The sequence below is a fragment of the Callorhinus ursinus genome, unplaced genomic scaffold (genome assembly GCF_003265705.2).
Source record: "Callorhinus ursinus isolate GAN/ISIS: 27379988/994484 unplaced genomic scaffold, GSC_fseal_2.0 scaffold2, whole genome shotgun sequence".
NCBI classification, from domain to species: domain Eukaryota; kingdom Metazoa; phylum Chordata; class Mammalia; order Carnivora; family Otariidae; genus Callorhinus; species Callorhinus ursinus.
Genome location: NW_027397064.1, coordinates 28085232 through 28103066, shown reverse-complemented (window position 1 = coordinate 28103066; position 17835 = coordinate 28085232). Strand labels below are relative to the sequence as shown.

At 37.1% G+C, this 17835-nt stretch overlaps 1 protein-coding gene across 6 annotated transcripts in view; it reads right to left on the bottom strand.

Annotated features, from left to right (window-relative positions):
* The window catches only part of NDUFS1 (NADH:ubiquinone oxidoreductase core subunit S1), a 30087-nt gene that overhangs the window by 10765 nt on the left and 1487 nt on the right, over nucleotides 1-17835 (bottom strand). For 3 of the 6 annotated variants that reach the window (XM_025892736.2, XM_025892746.2, XM_025892752.2), the window contains exons 2-14: nucleotides 15955-16019; nucleotides 14919-15010; nucleotides 12735-12842; nucleotides 11954-12030; nucleotides 11004-11085; nucleotides 10785-10915; nucleotides 10155-10340; nucleotides 8119-8253; nucleotides 7356-7470; nucleotides 6484-6629; nucleotides 5684-5812; nucleotides 4596-4725; nucleotides 1227-1387 (exon numbers count right to left, since the gene is read on the bottom strand). In XM_025892736.2, coding sequence (XP_025748521.1) covers nucleotides 1227-1387; nucleotides 4596-4725; nucleotides 5684-5812; nucleotides 6484-6629; nucleotides 7356-7470; nucleotides 8119-8253; nucleotides 10155-10340; nucleotides 10785-10915; nucleotides 11004-11085; nucleotides 11954-12030; nucleotides 12735-12842; nucleotides 14919-15010; nucleotides 15955-16015 — 1553 coding nt within the window. In that variant the 5' untranslated portion in view covers nucleotides 16016-16019. The remainder of the gene's footprint in view (nucleotides 1-1226; nucleotides 1388-4595; nucleotides 4726-5683; nucleotides 5813-6483; nucleotides 6630-7355; nucleotides 7471-8118; nucleotides 8254-10154; nucleotides 10341-10784; nucleotides 10916-11003; nucleotides 11086-11953; nucleotides 12031-12734; nucleotides 12843-14918; nucleotides 15011-15954; nucleotides 16020-17835) is intronic. The other 3 variants (XM_073879598.1, XM_073879595.1, XM_073879599.1) reach the window with 1 other exon arrangement.

The following is a 17835-nucleotide window of genomic DNA, read 5'->3' as shown; positions in this document are numbered from 1 at the left end:
AAAAAATTGTACATATTCGTGATATTAAATAGCAATTAAAGTTTATAAGAAATTTCTAATTACAGGAAGAAATTTTATATGGTAATGAAAATTGAGGGGCACCTGGGTGGCCCAGATGGTTAAGCGTCTGCCTTCGGCTCAGGTCATGATCCCAGGGTCCTGGGATCGAGCCCCGCGTTGGGCTCCTGGCTCAGCAGGGAGCCTGCTTCTCCCTCTCCCTCTGCCTCTCCCCGTCTTCATGCTCTCTCTCTCTCTCTATCTCTGTGTCTCAAATGAATAAATAAAATCTTAAAAAAAAAAAAGAAAATTGATCAAAATCAGGATACAAAACTGTTTATACAGTATGATTTCAACTATATAACTAAAAAATGTTTACACAGGAAAAAGAACCAGACGAAAGTAGCAACAGTAATTATCTATAATTTGTAGAAGAATAATTTCCATTTTCATATTTTCTTCTCTTTCCAACTTCCTAAAATAAATGTGTATTGCCATTTTTTTTTTGAGAGGTGTGCGCAGGGGTGGGGGGAGGGGTAGAGGAAGGGGGAGAGATACCTCAAGCAGGCTCCACACCCAGCACGGAGCACGACTTGGGGCTCAATCTCACGACCCCTAAGATCACTGACCTGAGCCAAAATCAAGAGTAGACGCTTAATCAACTGAGCCACCCAGTTGCTTCAAATGTGTATTAATACAGTCAGAAAAAAACTTCCCTTATGTTGAATTCTCATGTTAGCTTACATTTTTATCATTTAATCAAAGTCAGAGGGCTTGCTGCAATTTTTGAACCAAGGTATACTAATATAATACAGATTTTCAAGATTTTCTCAGCACTGCTATTTCAAATTTTTTTTTTTTAAGATTTTATTTATTTATTTGAGAGAGAGAGAGAACATGAGCAGGGGGAAGGGCAGAGGAAGAAGCAGATTCCCTGCTGAGCAGGGAGCCCTACATGGGGCTTGATCCCAGGATCCCGGGATCACGACCTAAGCCAACGGCAGACACTTAACCAACTGAGCCACCCAGGCGCCCCTCAAATATTTTAAATATTATTTATTATCTTCGGTTCTTCTCACACAGAAAATAAAGGTATCTCTTTCACATCTACTACTGAGACATTGCTAAATATTAAGCTATTAGTAAATCTAAATGTGACAGTATAACAGTAACACATGTACACAAAATTACTTGAATCTTATAGTATATAGAACAATCACTCAACATACCTATGAAGGATATTCATAACTTTCCAATCACCAGCAATACCACTACTCATCCGAATCTTCTGAGCAATGTTGGAAACAGCTGCAAGAATTGCTGCCCCATCACTTCTCTGGAGTGCAGAACTGCCTACAACCACCATTGGTTTTTTAGCTTCATGTAATACCTATTTAAAAAAAGAACTTTGATTAAAAAATTTTTTTAATTTGCATCTACAATACGTTATCCCAAGTTTTAGTTTTAATGCAGAATGTCTTTGATTTTTAAGAGTCAACATACAGACATATATACAACCAGATTTAACCAAAAACACCTCGCCAATGTTACTATGAAATGGCTAAATGAGTTATCAGATAAAACAGATTTTCTAAAAGTACTGGGAATGAAAGCCTTTTCTAAACTTCCTTTGGTCAGAATGATTATGGGTATGTTCCAGAAAAACTGGGCAATGTCACTACAGACATTCAGTTGGTACTAACAGAAAAAGCCACATTCAAGTATCATGTCTACAGTCTTCTATCTACTCACCATGCTCTAGAAAAGGACAAAGAGGTAGGGAAAACAATGAACACTAGGATTACAATGCAGAATACCTAAAACTTTAAGGGCTCTGCTTTAAAACACAGTAACTTCCTGAATGCCAAAACCGGAGGGGAGTGCCTCCCAAAAGCAAAACTACAGATTTAGTGGAGGATGGAAAGTTAAAAGTAAAGCAGAAGAGTATAGAGCTCACTCTCCTAACCACCCTCTGTATTATTCAATAACTAACTGGCCCAGGGGCCCCTGGGTGGCTCAGTTGTTAAGCGTCTGCCTTTGGCTCAGGTCATGATCCCAGGGTCCTGGGACTGAGCTCCGCGTCTGGCTCCCTGCTCAGCAGGAAGCCTGCTTCTCCCCTCTCCCACTCCCCCTGCTTGTGTTCCCTCTCCCGCTGTGTCTCTCTCTGTCAAATAAATAAATAAAATCTTTAAAAATAAATAAATAAAAAACTGGCCCAAATCAAAGAATCAGCATGAGAATTATGCCTACATACTACAGAGGAGAATAAATGTCCTCCTTGGGAATTTCCCAAGAATATGTGAAGAGTTCAGAAAAATAGTTCTCTTTTTTTAATAAAACATTTTATTTACTTATTTGACAGAGAGAGACAGCACAAGCAGGGAGAGTAGGAGAGGGAGAGGCAGGCTCCCCGCTGAGCAGGGAGCCCAATGCTGGGCTCCATCCCAGGACCCCGAGATCATGACCTGAACCAAAGGCAGACGCTTAACAGACTGAGCCACCCAGGTGCCCCAGAAAAATAGTTTTCAATAGACTCAGAGAAAATAAAAAACACACTTTTTCTCACATGAAAAAAAAAAGCATAAAAAAGTGACACAACAGAGAGTATTATACAATAGAAAGAGCTTTTTGTCACAGAACTCAGGAAAGAACTGGAAGAGAAACAAATTAGAAATGAATACCATTCCAGAAACAATAAAAAACAAAATAAAACATGACCTTAAATACAGGGACAAGGCAGGCTACAGGAAATCATATAAAACAAACTGAAAAAGAACAAAAGAACAAAGTAAAAATGACAGAAAAGTTACAAAAGGGGAACCAATATCTCTGGGTTTTTTTTGATTAGGAGTTCTTTTTGTTTTTTTTAAAAAGATTTTATTTATTTATTTGACAGAGAGAGAGAGCACAAGCATGGGGAGCAGTGAGCCTGATGCAGGGCTCAATCCCAAGACTCTAGGATCATGACCTGAGTCAAAGGCAGACACTTAACTGACAGGGCCACCTAGGCGCCCCTTGTTAAGAGTTCTTAATGAAGGGAACACCACTAACAGAAAATATATTTAAATCTAGTATAGAAAAAAACTTCTGAAAAACACTGATCATGTTCTGGGGCATGGAGATGGGAATTAGAAAAGAGGAATAGTTTTCAATAACTATTTCTTTTGTATTTTTGATCACCGCAATCATGATAATGTTTTTCCTATTCAAAACAAAGGAATTGGGCTTAGCTGCTTTGTACCACTTGATTACACCTAAGGCCACACCATCTTGGAACCATGAGAAGTTCACTCAAACACACATGAGTAAGCAAAGGCACTGAGGTAGTAAAGCAGGAAGGAATGTCCTTCCTTGATGACATCCTTGGACATTTGCCTACCCTCCAGAACTGTTATGTGAAAAACAGAAACCTCTTACGTTTTTTAATAATCAGCATTCCACCACACATGCACAAATACTAAACTAAAAAGAGCCTTAAATTTTCACAATGAAAGGTGCTCCATGTCCCATAAAAAAGTGAAGAGAACCACCGTTAATTCTGAAGTTATTAAATTTCAAAGATAAAGAACCCACTATAATGGTTCAAAAAAAGTATCTAGACAGTTAAAAAAAAAATTAGGACAGGGTTGGGAGGAAATATGACTGACATCAGGCTTCTCCACAGTAACAAAAGGCAGTGTCTATATAAAGTTCAGAGAGGAAAAAAGTGTGACCCCAGAACTTTGTATTCTTCCAAGGCTCTCTTCAGGAATAAAATAGACATTCGCAAGCAAGCAAGAACTCAACGAATAGGGTACTTATGAGCCCCTCTTGGAAAAGTAAATAAAAACCTATTAATACCAGAAAGCAATGAAATGAACGTAAATAAAGTACTCAGTAATGAAAATGTCATTAAAAGGACTCATGAAATTTAAGAATAACTCTTGCAGTAAAGAAAGATTTCCTTTAACTTCAGTTTAATTGCTTCAGTTTCACTTCAGCTTGGAGGGGCTTGAACTCACAAACCTGAAATCATGACCTGAGCTGAGATCAAGAGTCAAACACCTAACGGATTGAGCCACCCAGGCACCCCTTACGTCAATTTCTTTTCTGATAATTTCAAGTAAAATTAAACTCTGGTACATAAATATAGCACATATAATATGAGCTCATTTTTGTCAGCTTATCTGTTCATCCATCTTGCTCTATATATGAATAGAGAAATGATTATGTTTCATCAATATTTGTTTGGGGGTGCCTGGGTGGCTAAGTTGGTTAAGCATCTGCCTTTGGCTCAGGTCATGATCCCAGGGTTCTAGGATGGAGCCCTGCATTGAGCTCCCTGCTTTGCAGGGAGCCTGCTTCTCCCTCTCTCTGCCGGCCACTCCCCCTGCTTGTGCACACACTCTCTGTCAAATAAATAAATAAAATCTTTAAAAAAATAAAAAATTGTTTGGGTTGGTGGAACCTGGGGTAATGTTTTACTTTTTTCCATTTTTCTTTTCTATATTGCTATAATTTTTAATAGTAATCACGTATCATTACAACAAGAACAATAACTCTTAAAAATAATAATACTCAAAAATCAACAAAAGTAGATATGTATAACTTGAGAGCACCTGGCTGAATGGATGGCTACCGAAAGCAATGTCTTGAAGAATTTTGGGAGAATCTCCCAGATGGTCATATCTATAAGTGAGATCCACTGGGCTGCCAATAAGGGCCACTTTTAAGTCATTGTGAAGCCAGCTGAAATAAAAACGACAGTTTTTAGAGCTAAATTACTAAATTAGCATAGTCACCAGTCTCATCAATGCTAAGGGCTACACCTACTTATGTTACAAATGTTAAAAGCACAAAGCAGTCACAGAACATGTGGCCTTAACAGATATAATTTATTGTGTACCTTTCAAAATAACAGTGTTGTAAAAATGCACACCAAGGTAAGTCAGTGAATTAATTTCCTGTGAAGAATGCAAACCCTAAGCAAGCTATAAAAACTTTAATTTTAGAATACATGATGTATAATTTTTATTTTACCATATTTACACAGCAGAGTCAATTATCTCCTAATTATCCATTAAGGTGATTTAAATATAGTTAATGAAAATAAACTACATCACTTTATTCTCTTTGATAGGGAAGTATGGATCCAGCTCTTCTAAAACTAGTTATAAATGTGGTGGCCATATATTCTGTTTGTCTGAGACAGTGCTGGTTTTCATCTGTATCCTGCAGCATTAACAATTCCCCCTTTCACTCTCAACAGTGTCACAGTATAGACAATAAATTATATCAACCTATTCATAAGTCTCGACGATATGAAAAAATGGAGTTATTCTACACAATAACTGCCTGTGCTCTTCAAAAAAATGTCAAAAAAGAAAACTGAAGAGTCATGACACTAACTGCAATGTGTGACTTGAGACTGAATCCTGAGCAGGAAAAAAAAATCATTATAAAAAAATCATTATAAAAGAAATTATGGAAAAACTGGTGCATCGTGAATTATGTCAAGGTAAGAGGACAAAGTATAAAGACCAGCAGGGGGAGAGGGAGGAAATGGACCTGTTAGAAGCTGCACTGCAATTATCTTTTGAGTCTCATTCTCACTACCACTATTAGGAATTAGCTAAAACAGTCATTTTTCAGACATAAAATAAATTATTATATAAACATTTTTAAAATCCTGAATATTACTACTAACCTCTTTCGAATTCTAGCATTAAATAGTGGTGCCTCAAAACGTGGATTTGTACCAACCAGAAGGACAACATCTGCCTCTTCCACACCAGCAATTGTAGTATTAAGAAGATAATTGGAACGCAAATCTGTGCTAGAAATACAAAATAAAAAATGCAGGTTTACTTCAAAACTAATACACAATGATAATCCATGCAATATTCTCATGTCAACAAGCCCATGGTATTCTCAGACAAAAAATTCTTATGAAGTATTTCTAAGTTACATCAAAGTTTCAGATTTTTTTTTAAGATTTATTTATGTGAAAGACAGAAACACCATGCGCGTGCAAGCAGGGGGAGGGGCAGAGAGAGAGAGAGAGAGAGAGAGAGAGAGAGAGAGACAAGCAGATCCCCCGCTGAGTAGGGAGCCTACTCGGGGCTCGATCCCAGGACCCTGAGATCATGACCTGAGCCGAAATCAAGAGCTGGATGCTTAACAAACTGAGCCACCCAGGCGCCATTCAGATACTTATTAATAACTGGGATTCTCCAATAGTTCCTGGCTTGACTTTGGTCTCTAAGTGAAAAGAAACTGGTGGGTATGATGGAGAATCCAAGCTGTCACGTATCACTTATTGATGCCACAGATGTACTTATTTATTTAGGTAAACTCTACCACCAATGTGGGATCGAACTTAGGACCCCGAGATTAAGTTACCCACTCTACCAATGGAGCCAGCCAGGCGCACCAGATGTATTGATTTATACACAACTTGTACAAAAACAACAAAGCAGGCCTAGTTGCTAGCTTCATAGTTCTCACCCAGCTCCTGCAGTGGGGAAGACCTCTTCTGTGCACAAGGTGTCAGAGTCCACTCTATTAAGCAAATCTTTGAGAGCTACTAGGGCTTCGGCATCCACCAAGCCACCTGCAATTGCTGCCACATCATTGCCTTGAAAACTCTGCAACTAGAAATGGATAAAAAGGGCATCACCAAAACACCTCCATTCAGCAAAGACCACTGCTCAGAAAACAAAACAACAGTCATTTTAAAGTATAAAAAAAGCAACAAACTTTTGACTAAAAAGGCTTACACTAATTATTAATCTAAAAGTGAGAAGAAAAGTGTACATGAGGCCAAGGTTAGTAATACCACCAGCTTGGAGGGAAGCTATTTGTTTTAAATTAGAAACAAAGGGGCCTCATGATGAGGTTTGGAGGATGAAGACTTCTTCAGAAGTATCTACCATTCCCTCAAGCCCTTTATGTACATTGCCTTTCTCTGACTAGAAAGCTACTCCCTCCATTTTTGCTCTGGCAAGTTTGCATTCATTCTTAGACTTTGCCTAATTCACCTTATGTGAATTAGGCATCCTTGATATGTTAGCCTGGTTAGGCACTCCTCCCAGGTGCTCTCTCATACATCATTTCTTGCACAACTACCCAAGCACATGATACCTGACTGACTATAGGTCTTACCCTACTACAAGATTGTGGGAAGTAGGTACCCTGTGTTAGTGGTGTCTACATCACTACTTCAAGCATGATATCTGGCATATGGTTCTTAATAAATGTTAAATGGAAGGCAATCTTGGTAAGAGGAAAGAAGAGAGGAGACACACATCCCCCACTCTGCTACAAAGATGTTCCCTGAAAATCACAAATACTATTTATTCTATATTTCAATGTTTTACCATTCCAGCTACACGAGAGAGTGCATCCTCCCAGGAGGTATAGGTTAAAAGCCCCTTTTCGTTTCTGACCATCGGCTCGGTAAGTCTTTGACGTTTTAGCCCATCATAGGCAAATCTAGATAACAGAAATTATACCATTTGTGGAATTCTGCTTAAGAGGCAACTATAGTTTTCAAGTTTAACATCTAAAAAAATGTTATTTAAATATAGTACCAGTTAAAGTGTCAAATAGACTGATAAATACTTGGATACAAATAATTATTCCAGGTTTTTTGAAAGATGAATAAATATTTTATGCACATGATCCAAAACTAAAACATTATCTAAAAAGTTTGAGCTTTTATCATTTGTTTTCAGCTACCTGAATAATCTTAAAATTACAACACAAAAAAATCTGAGAGCTGAAGAAGGCAAATCATTTTTATTTATAAAACTTGAATACTTTTAGATATTTTATCAAAATTATGATGTACAAGCTCTAAGTTACATTTAGCTTTTCTCTAATGAACAAACTGGAATAGATTAAACATCTTAATCCACTTCAAAACTGTAGGATGGATATTTGTCAAAGTTTATATGAAAGCCAGCGATATGCCTAGACTATTGTTAATTTTGTCCAATTCTCCATATAAAGTCTAGATTTTCAATAGTCTCTATTTATTAACTAATTTGCAAGTATAAAAACGGTGTTTTAAAATTAAAATTACCATAAAATGTACTTCAAATCAACTGCAAAAGTTAAGGAAAACGATGCAGCATATACCTGGTTTTATCAGAGATCCACTCTTCATTGATGTCCTCATGCATCCTCGGTAAAATCCTCATCACCTCTCCCGTTCTTGTGCTTACCACAATATTACTTCCAACCGCATCCATGACATCAATGGATTCTGTCTTTCTAAGAAAATAAACACATACATTTACTATGCTGAGTTTGGCAATAAGGACAAAGTTTCTGTCACCTGATTTATCCAAAACTAAAAAATTTTACAATGACTTGCCTGTCTGAATTTCTAAAAATAGTGGGAACCAGAGAAATTGCAATAAACAAAATTATCCTCATATTTGACTACTTCACACAAATTTCTACTGTAAAAATAAAGCTGTAGGGGTGCCTGGGTGGATCGGTCGGTTGGGTATCTGTTGATTTCGGCTCAGGTCATAATCTCAAGGTAGTGAGATTGAGCCCTGTGTAGTGTGCAGAGTCTGCTCTCCTTCTGCTCCTCCCCGCAATCGCACATGCATGAGCTCACATGCTCTCTCAAGTAAATAAATAAAATCTTAAAAAAAAAAAGCTTTAGAGATTGTTATCTAATACAAAAGCCAATGGTAAGGGTTCTAAATGGCCAAATTTGGGAAATATGATTATCAAAATAAATAGCAACAGGGTAAGATTTCTGGGTATGGGTGATTAAAAAAGCCTGACAAATCCTCCCCACAAAAAGCAAAAATAAAGCTAGACAAAATTAACAAAAACAACCACTTTGGAAATCTACCAAAGGCATACACTATCATGAGAAGCTTTTATGCAGGGAAAAACTACTGAACTTCAAGTAAGAAGGCTGGATATCAGTGGTGGTGTGGCTTGGGGCCTGTTCTCATCTCCTTCCCTACCACCTTGAACAGATTCTGCCAGGCTGAGGTAGGCTGTGGAGATGGAAGCTTCTTTTCTGCTCGCATTATGGGAGTCTCAGAAGAAAAAGAGAAAAATCTCTACTTACATCTCAGCTATGTACTGTGCCCTATCCCCCTAATCCTTTTATACACATAAATACATGGTTTAAAACCTAGAATTGTAAGATACTCCCATATACTCTAGTGGAAGTTTAAAAATGGGAGGGAAATTTAATGGTATGTTTCTAGAACCTTAAAAATATTCAGGGGTGCCTGGGTGGCTCAGTTGTTAAGCGTCTGCCTTCGGCTCAGGTCATGATCTCAGGGTCCTGGGATCGAGCCCCGCGTCGGGCTCCTTGCTCAGCGGGAAGCCTGCTTCTCCCTCTCCCACTCCCCCTGCTTGTGTTCCCTCTCTCGCTGTGTCTCTCTCTGTCAAATAAATAAATAAAATCTTTAAAAAAATATATTCAAACTTATTGCAACTACCTACTCCATTTCCCGGTTTAGTAAAAAGAATCAGAGATATACAAGAAAATCTATGAATAACAATTTTTAAAAGAAGATATTATTCATTCACTTGAAGGATGGGGAGAGAGAGAGAGAAAGCATAAGCTGGGGGTGGGGGGAGAGAGAGAATCTGAGGCAGACTCTGCCCTGAGCACAGAGCTGTAGGTGGGGCTTGATCTCATGACTCTGAGATCATGATCTAAGCCAAAACCAAGAGTTGGACACTTAAGTAACTGAGCCACCCAGGCACCCCAATAACAATTTTTATCATAGATTTACAACTATACAGAAACAACCTAAATGTCTAATAATAGGAACTGACTAAATAAAATATGATATAGCCACATGGTTGAAAACTTAATATACAATGAGAGGAGACTATAAATCTTAAAAAATCAAGACAATTTTACTCTTTGGAAGAACGAGTGAATAAAATAATTTTGTGGTTAGGTACTTTGGAATTAATTTCCAAGAAAACTGTAATTAATTTCCACAGGTTCATCCTATCCTTTAATCTATCTTCTTACCTTCCAGTAAGAGGGTTTTACCTAAAGCAAATCATAAAAACTTAGCAGACCAAAACAATTAGAATACAGGAAGAACATGAATCAAATTTTTTTGAACCGTAGCCAACTAAAGGACAAAAAACAAATTGTCAAAAAATAAAACAATGAATACCTAGTTTCCCAAGGGCGGGCAGTAAAAGCATAGGGCTTAGAGGTCAGGGCACCTACAGGGCAGATATCAATGATATTTCCAGACAGTTCAGACATGAACATCTTTTCAATGTATGTGCCAACTTGCATATCATTTCCTCTGCCTGTTGTTCCCAAATCATCTACTCCTGCAATCTCACTTGCAAACCTGCAAGATAAAAATGTACTGTCAAATGGTCAAATACAGCAAAATTATCTCCCTTCCTAACTATGATCACAAAGAGATAGGATGTATACAATGGGTATATTTTCAATGGTGAGCATAGTCATGAATAAAAAAGAGTTCAATAAATGTTTGCTTATAAGTTAATTGCAGTGTAACACACATATAGAAAATTGCACAAATCATGTATAGCTCAACAAGTTATCACAGAGTTAATGCTTGTAGAGTTTGATTTGTAAATTCAACGGAAGTTGATATTCACTGTAAGTGAACAATTCATTTCACTGGCTTATGCAGAAAACATTAAAAACATCCCTCTTCTACAACCAAAAAAAAAGTTGCCATTTTTTCCAGTGTTATTTCACCAAATTTGTGAGTATTAACTAAGTATGTGAATGATAATCCAGAAGAGAGAAGGAAAAGCATTACCTGATGCAGCGAGTACATTGTATACATCTAGTCATGATGGTCTTTACCAATGGCCCAATATTCTTGTCCTCCACAGCACGTTTCCCCTCTAAAAATCGGCTCCTATCACTTCCAAACATCATGGACTGGTCCTTAAGTAGATTGAGAGTTACTCTAATGCTGCTAGTGAAATTAAAACTTGAGACAACCAAAAAAGATTTATGAAGTTAGATGACATACCTGCAGATCACATTCACCTCCCTGGTCACAAATAGGACAGTCCAGTGGGTGATTTGCTAACAAGAACTCCATCACACCTTCTCTGTATGGAAAATTTTAATATACAAAATGATATAAATTTTTGGCACTCAAAATGGTTTGGATATAGGCTATCTAAATAACCTTCAGAGATGTATCCTTTCTTAAAGTATTAATTTTACATTTCTTATGAGAAATGCCAATGCAGCCATTATTCTAGTATTAGACACACTATCTAAAAAAAATGTTTATATAAGTCTAGGAATAAAATATCATTACAGAACCTAGAAAATTATGACTTTCAACAATACAAAATTACCAAAAATTGCTAAATGGTCTTCAGAAAACATTCACATTAACTCAAAACAAAAACAAACATATAAATGCACAGCAAAAACAAATAACAGTCAGTGTAATATGTTCCTAAAATAATCTCAGTTCAATAAGCCCCAGATTCACTATTCATCACAAGTTTAACAAGTTTTTAAAGAAGAGCTTTTAGGGGCGCCTGGGTGGCTCAGTCGTTGGGCGTCTGCCTTCGGCTCGGGTCATGATCCCAGGATCCTGGGATCGAGCCCTGCGTCGGGCTCCCTGCTCAGCGGGGAGTCTGCTTCTCCCTTTCCCATTCCCCCTGCTTGTGTTCCCTCTCTTGCTGTGTCTCTCTCTGTCAAATAAATAAAATAAAAAATCTTTAAAAAATAAAAATAAAAAATAAAGAAGAGCTTTTAGTGCTAATTCCATTCTAGGCTCAAAACCATAAACGCCTGACTTCACCTCCTCAATGTGCACTTATTTCCACTGCTCCTATGAACTGAACATGTCAACTTTTTCAGAGCTTGCTATTGAATTTCTCATCTATGAGAGGTCTAAATACTGAAATGAGCAATTTTCTGCTCTAAGAAAAGTTACTATGTTAAGTAGCATTAAAGTACCTGGCTTTCTTAGATTTCTCTGAGTTTGTCAGGATATTCCAACCTTTCATTACTGGCATGGCACAAGCAGCTACAACCTGGAATTTCAATAGAAAAATCTTTTAAGTACTTATATTTACTTGTAATTATAAGCAACCCAACATATAAAAACATTAAGTCATACATCTGAAAAGAAACAAAACAGTATTTTTGAACACTCAATTTTTCAGTTTTCATATTCACAATATGATAACCTGACACTTTATATTTCTCTTAGAAAAAAATAAGACATCATACTTTTAAATTCTATTCTCATAGTTAAAGCTACTTTATAAAGAGACTCTGAAACAGAACATCAAATAACTATGTTTTGATTAGCAGGTGCTACTGAATTAAAACTGTATGAAACAAAGTGAAATTAAACTGAAAGTGAACCTCTTCACTGCAATCCCCTTCTCTACTGAAAATGGAACAGCAGAAGCGCTTTCAATGTGCTGCTTGGCAATTCCACATCCTAGCTGTGTCATATAGCCATGTGGAAATACTGGCAAGTACAAGAACTCACCTTTAACTTCTAAATCTGTTACAGTTATATAGTGCTTGCATTTATAAAGCACTTTCATCACTGCATTTCCAGTTTTGAAATGAACAGACTTAACTGCACACAAAAAAATAAATTTCCAGATACAATTAAACAGGGCTAGGTTTCTCCACTACAACAATGATTCTAAATAAAGTTTGCTGCAAGATTTAAAGTTTTCTACCTTCTACAGCATGGTGTGGAATTTTAGGTATCAAGTACCTTAGGAGCTTTCTCAATTTCAACCAGGCACATCCTGCAGTTTCCAGCAACAGACAATCTTTCATGATAACAGAATCGAGGGATCTGCATGCCAACCTTCTCACAAGCCTAGAAGACAAAGTAAACATTTTTTTGCATTAGAATAACCTAACCTCATCCTCGTCTTGCCTAAAACACAGAAAGAAAAAAAGTCATCCCCACCTACTTTATTACTCCTATCTGTAAATATCTATACCTTCATCCATTCTTACTTCATTCCTGAAGAGACTTCCTGCCTTCTCTGCTCTTGATTCCCTGCCTTCTCTGTTCTTGATTCCTACCTCTGTTTGCTCCAAAGCTGCGTCTTTAAGAATCCTCAGCATACCTACACCTTATGTGGAAGAAACTGAATTAACCAACCTCTCAGATTGTGCTGAAGGTTTGACTTCCCATTTCCACTCTGAACCACTGACCACAAAGACACCCCTTCAAACCCTGTCCCAGTGGTTTCATACTGGCATTTCCTCTTTGCTTAGCTCTCCTCCTTTGGATTAGACTCCATCTCACAGTGTCTAGTTGGCTATGATCTGCTTCTATATTTGGCTCCATATACCCTACCTAGGACTCATACTCCCACTGTGGTTGAAGCTCTCCTCAGTTACCATTTGCCTACTAAGGGGGATTAGTCCAGCTCTAATTATCACTCCTCCTTCTCGAGGCCTACAAACCTATTCAAATTTCCACTGGGGTTAGTTCTTCCATCTTTAGCCCTTACTCTAAAGCAATTTCCTCAAATTCCAATGTTTTAATTACTTAGCAAAAATGTATTGAGTCTTCCTATGTGCTAGATGCAGAGGGTATAGTAAGTAGCAAGCAAGATCTGGTCCCAACCTTCATACTAGCTCACATTCCAGATGATGATTATATCTAAATCCTCATCTGTAGCCCTGACAGTCCACCACTTCTCCAAGTTTTAGCCTTAATTGGCATGCACATGTGTATGCTCTATAGAGAGTTAAAATTCAACCTATTTCTGTCTCCTATGATACATCCCCAAATAAACTAACAAAGCCAGAAACCACAAAAATTCCCCTGCTCTTCACTGTTCCTAAAGGCCTGTCTATCTACATCTCACTCTCCCTGAATCTATCCTCTTACTTTCCTTCCCACTGCCACTATCTGTTTTAGGGCTTTCATTTTCTGCTCTACTAATGCAAGATACTTCTCCTTTGTCTCTCACACCAGTCTTGTTATTCTCCAAACCAACATCCTCTATAGTCACTGTCATCTTGCCTAATTGCCATGAAAACTGTTGATGGGTCAAACTCTAAGCTCTTTAGCATGACATATATCTTCTTTCATCATGGATCTATCAGAGTAATTTGATTTCCTGTTATCTCATCTTCTACATATACCTTAAGTCCGAATGATACCAAACTATTTGAAGCTTCTCTGTCCAAATATAAACACTTATTTATCCTTTAAAATCTCCTCAGGGATCACTTGAGATACCCCTACCATCTCTTTCTATCACCTCCTATACCTGGCAAAAATACTCTCTACTGTACCTTGAACATATACCTCTGTTATATACTTATTGTTTAGATGTCTGTGCCTGGCAGATAGTCTAGAAATGACTGCTAACATGAATAAAGAGCATTTTAGCTTTTGATAACTCGCAGGTAGAATGAAGCATCACTTGTCCATGACCAACTCTGTTAGGTCTGAAGGAATCTGGAGAAATTATGTATTCAGGGCATGAATTCAAGAACGGACTACCCTCCATTTACCTGCTTTGTAGGACACATTCTTAGAAATGTTATAAAAATTGAGAAGTTATATGAAGTGAAAAGCATCAAGCAGGATCACAACAAAGATTACCTTTTCTCCAAACTTACCTATATTAACTTATAATTAGTTATTCTTGGTAACTTCAAATTTCTAGTAGCTTTTTACTTGGAAAGCAGAAGTGAAACGAAATAACTACCATAATTCACCAAGAAAGTCAGAAAAAGATAAATATCTCACTTTGAAATGCCAACATTTTAAATCCAACTTATTTTCATATAATTTTACTATCTATAGTTTTTTTATGAGCATGTATCAAGGAATCTTAAAGTTTTTAGAAGTAAACAGTATTAAGGAAATAAATTGATATTCCTTAAAAAACCAGAACAAAAATAAAGAATTAGAACATATGCCTACTTGAAGGACGGTAGTTCCTGGTTCCACCATGACAGGTTGACCATCAACAAATACTTCAATTAAGTTGCTTGCTGCTGTGGCAGTTGTTCGAACTGACCATTAAAAATATTGAGATGAGAAATAAATTAACAGAGTTAAATTTATTATAGCAGAGGATAGTGGATTAACTCTAACCTATAAGCCTAAGATTTTTCCTAATTTTATACCATTTCCCTGTATTTCTCTATATGCAAACCTATAAAATATAGAATTAGACAAATGCTTTTCCAATCCTGAATACCAGATAGAATATGGCTATCCACTTTTAATGGTAGTTTAAGTTGAAACTTTTAATACCACTGAAAATATGTCCATGAGAATACCACTTTCCAAAAGCAGCATGACTGCTTTTCCATTCTGGCAATGATAGGCAGTTCCTACTACTTTTTATTTCATGACACCTTCTATAAATTGTTTAGTTATATTTTAAAAATTACTCTAGGTCGCCTGGGTGGCTCAGTCAGTTAAGTGGCCTACTCTTGATTTTGGTTCAGGTCATGATCTCAGGGTTGTGAGATCAAGCCCTGGGTCAGGCTTCCAGCTCAGTGGGGAGTCTGCTTGAGATTCTCTCCCTCTGCCCCTCCCCCTGCCTGTGTGCTCTTTCTCTCCAAAATATATAAATAAATCTTTTTTGTAAAGATTTTATTTATTTATTTGACAGAGAGAGACACAGCGAGAAAGGGAACACAAGCAGGCAGAGTGTGAGAGGGAGAGGCAGGCCTCCCGCTGAGCAGGGAGCCCAATGTGGGGCTGGATCCCAGGACCCTGGGATCATGACCTGAGCTGAAGGCAGACGCTTAACGACTGAGCCACCCAGGCGCCCCGTATATAAATAAATCTTTAAAAAAATTATTCTATTCCACTACAATCACTTGTTTCTATTTTATTTAAAACAAATTACAGTTTAGAGTCCTTCAAGAAACATTCCATAAACCAGTAAATTTACAAAGATAGAAAATCTAGTACCACAAGTGCAAAATAAAAATAAAATACTCACCACATCCTTTAGAAGACTTAGAAAGGCCGACTAAGGCCCTTCTTAGAGGTATCCTTAACATATTGCTAAGAATAAAACAAAGAAGAGTTATATTATCATAGGAAAAAAAAACCCTAATTACAAACTTTTTGGTAATAGTTCATAAGTCTTAAACACTTCACAAACATTATTACATTGAACATTCATGAGTCCTGATGTTTTCCCCCAAATTCTAGAGATGAGAATATTCAGTCTCAGGAGATTAACTGACTTGTACAATGTCAAGGAGCTAAGGAGCAGCTAGTATATCAATCTATGTAAAGGGCAGTGTTGTGTTGTTTTTAACTATCAACAAATGATCAAATGTAAAACATTATGTAGTAAAATAAACTCGAAGAACAACAATGAGCTTACCATTAATACTATGTAAAATAACGACATCTACCTTTCTGCCTTCATTCCTACCAATATGCATTCTAACATTCTATGTTCTCAGCAGTTACCTACTAAATGTTCCTGAGATTCTGAGCTGGCTCACAAGTCCAAGCCTTTTAAGTATCTGGGGTGCCATTTTCTGTGCTTAGTACATTTATCTTACAGATTTGCAATTATAAGTCTGTTCTACCCTCACTGTATTATGAACTTCTTCAATTTTTCCATCTTCAGTGCCTATTTCCAAGGCTGGTACACAGTAAGCTCTAAAATAGTGGTTCTCAACCAGGGACAGTTTCGCTTCCCAGGGAACATTTGTCAACATTTCGACACATCGTTGTCACAACTGGGGGAAAGCTACTGGCATCCAGTGGGTAGAGGCCAGGGTGCTGTTAAACATCCTGTAATGCACAAGGACAGTCTCCCATAATAAACGTTTGTTGTAGTACTAAAAGAAATGGGAGTGAATTATATAAATAATACTAATTAAAGATACACACAAGCAAACAGAAAAGTTACCTGAACTTTTAGTTTTTATGCATTCACTTGAACATAAGGACTAAGCATCTGAACTTTCTGTCCACTCACTTGATCAAATGGGCTAAGCATCTGAATTGTAATTTTTCACTTAAAACTTCTAAAAATGGAAATTATGTGATCAGAATGTATCAACATAGTGACTTTCAAAGTTAGAGAGTGGAAAACAGTCTTACACCTTTTAAGCATGAAGTTTCACATACCAACTACAGAAGAGGTATAACAGAAAATTTCATTAATGCAGACTTTAGTTAATTCATAACATTCATTAATTCAGAACCTGAGATACTAAATTTGCAGACATGAAGTCTATCACCTACAACTGAGTGATTTTTGGTAAATCGAGTTCCTGCTTCTCTATCTATTGGTCAGGAAGAAAACAATACTTCCTAGGCTATGCATTATTAGTAAAAGCTCAATAAATGTCAATTAAGCCTAAATTCAGTTCAGACAGTACTAGCCTCCGGAGATCAGCTCCGTATCCCCTCTGTACCATCAGCACACGCCGTGTATCCAGCTTTACTATCCCACCTACTAAATTATGTTAGTAATCAATTTTAGTACCTACTAACGTGTAAGTTCCTTGAAGAGTAATGGTGCAATTTGGTCATTTCCCTTCTCTGAAGACTTAGCCCTTGAAAAAATAACCACCAAATAATCTTATGACCAAGTTCCAAAATGCGTAGCATCCGTCTTACTAAATTCTTTTGATGATATAAAGGTAAATCTGAATTTGCTGAATTAGAGTAATGACAGACTGAAAATCAACAATCAATATTTCATACAACAATGTAAACACTTTCTATTATTTTGTCTCCAATACAATCTAAAAGTATTGTCCACTTTAGCTAGGAAATCAACGAGAACTAGACTGTCTCTTGAAAATCCAGCATCAAATGGAAGTGTGTGTGGCCCCAACAGAAGACAGTTTTA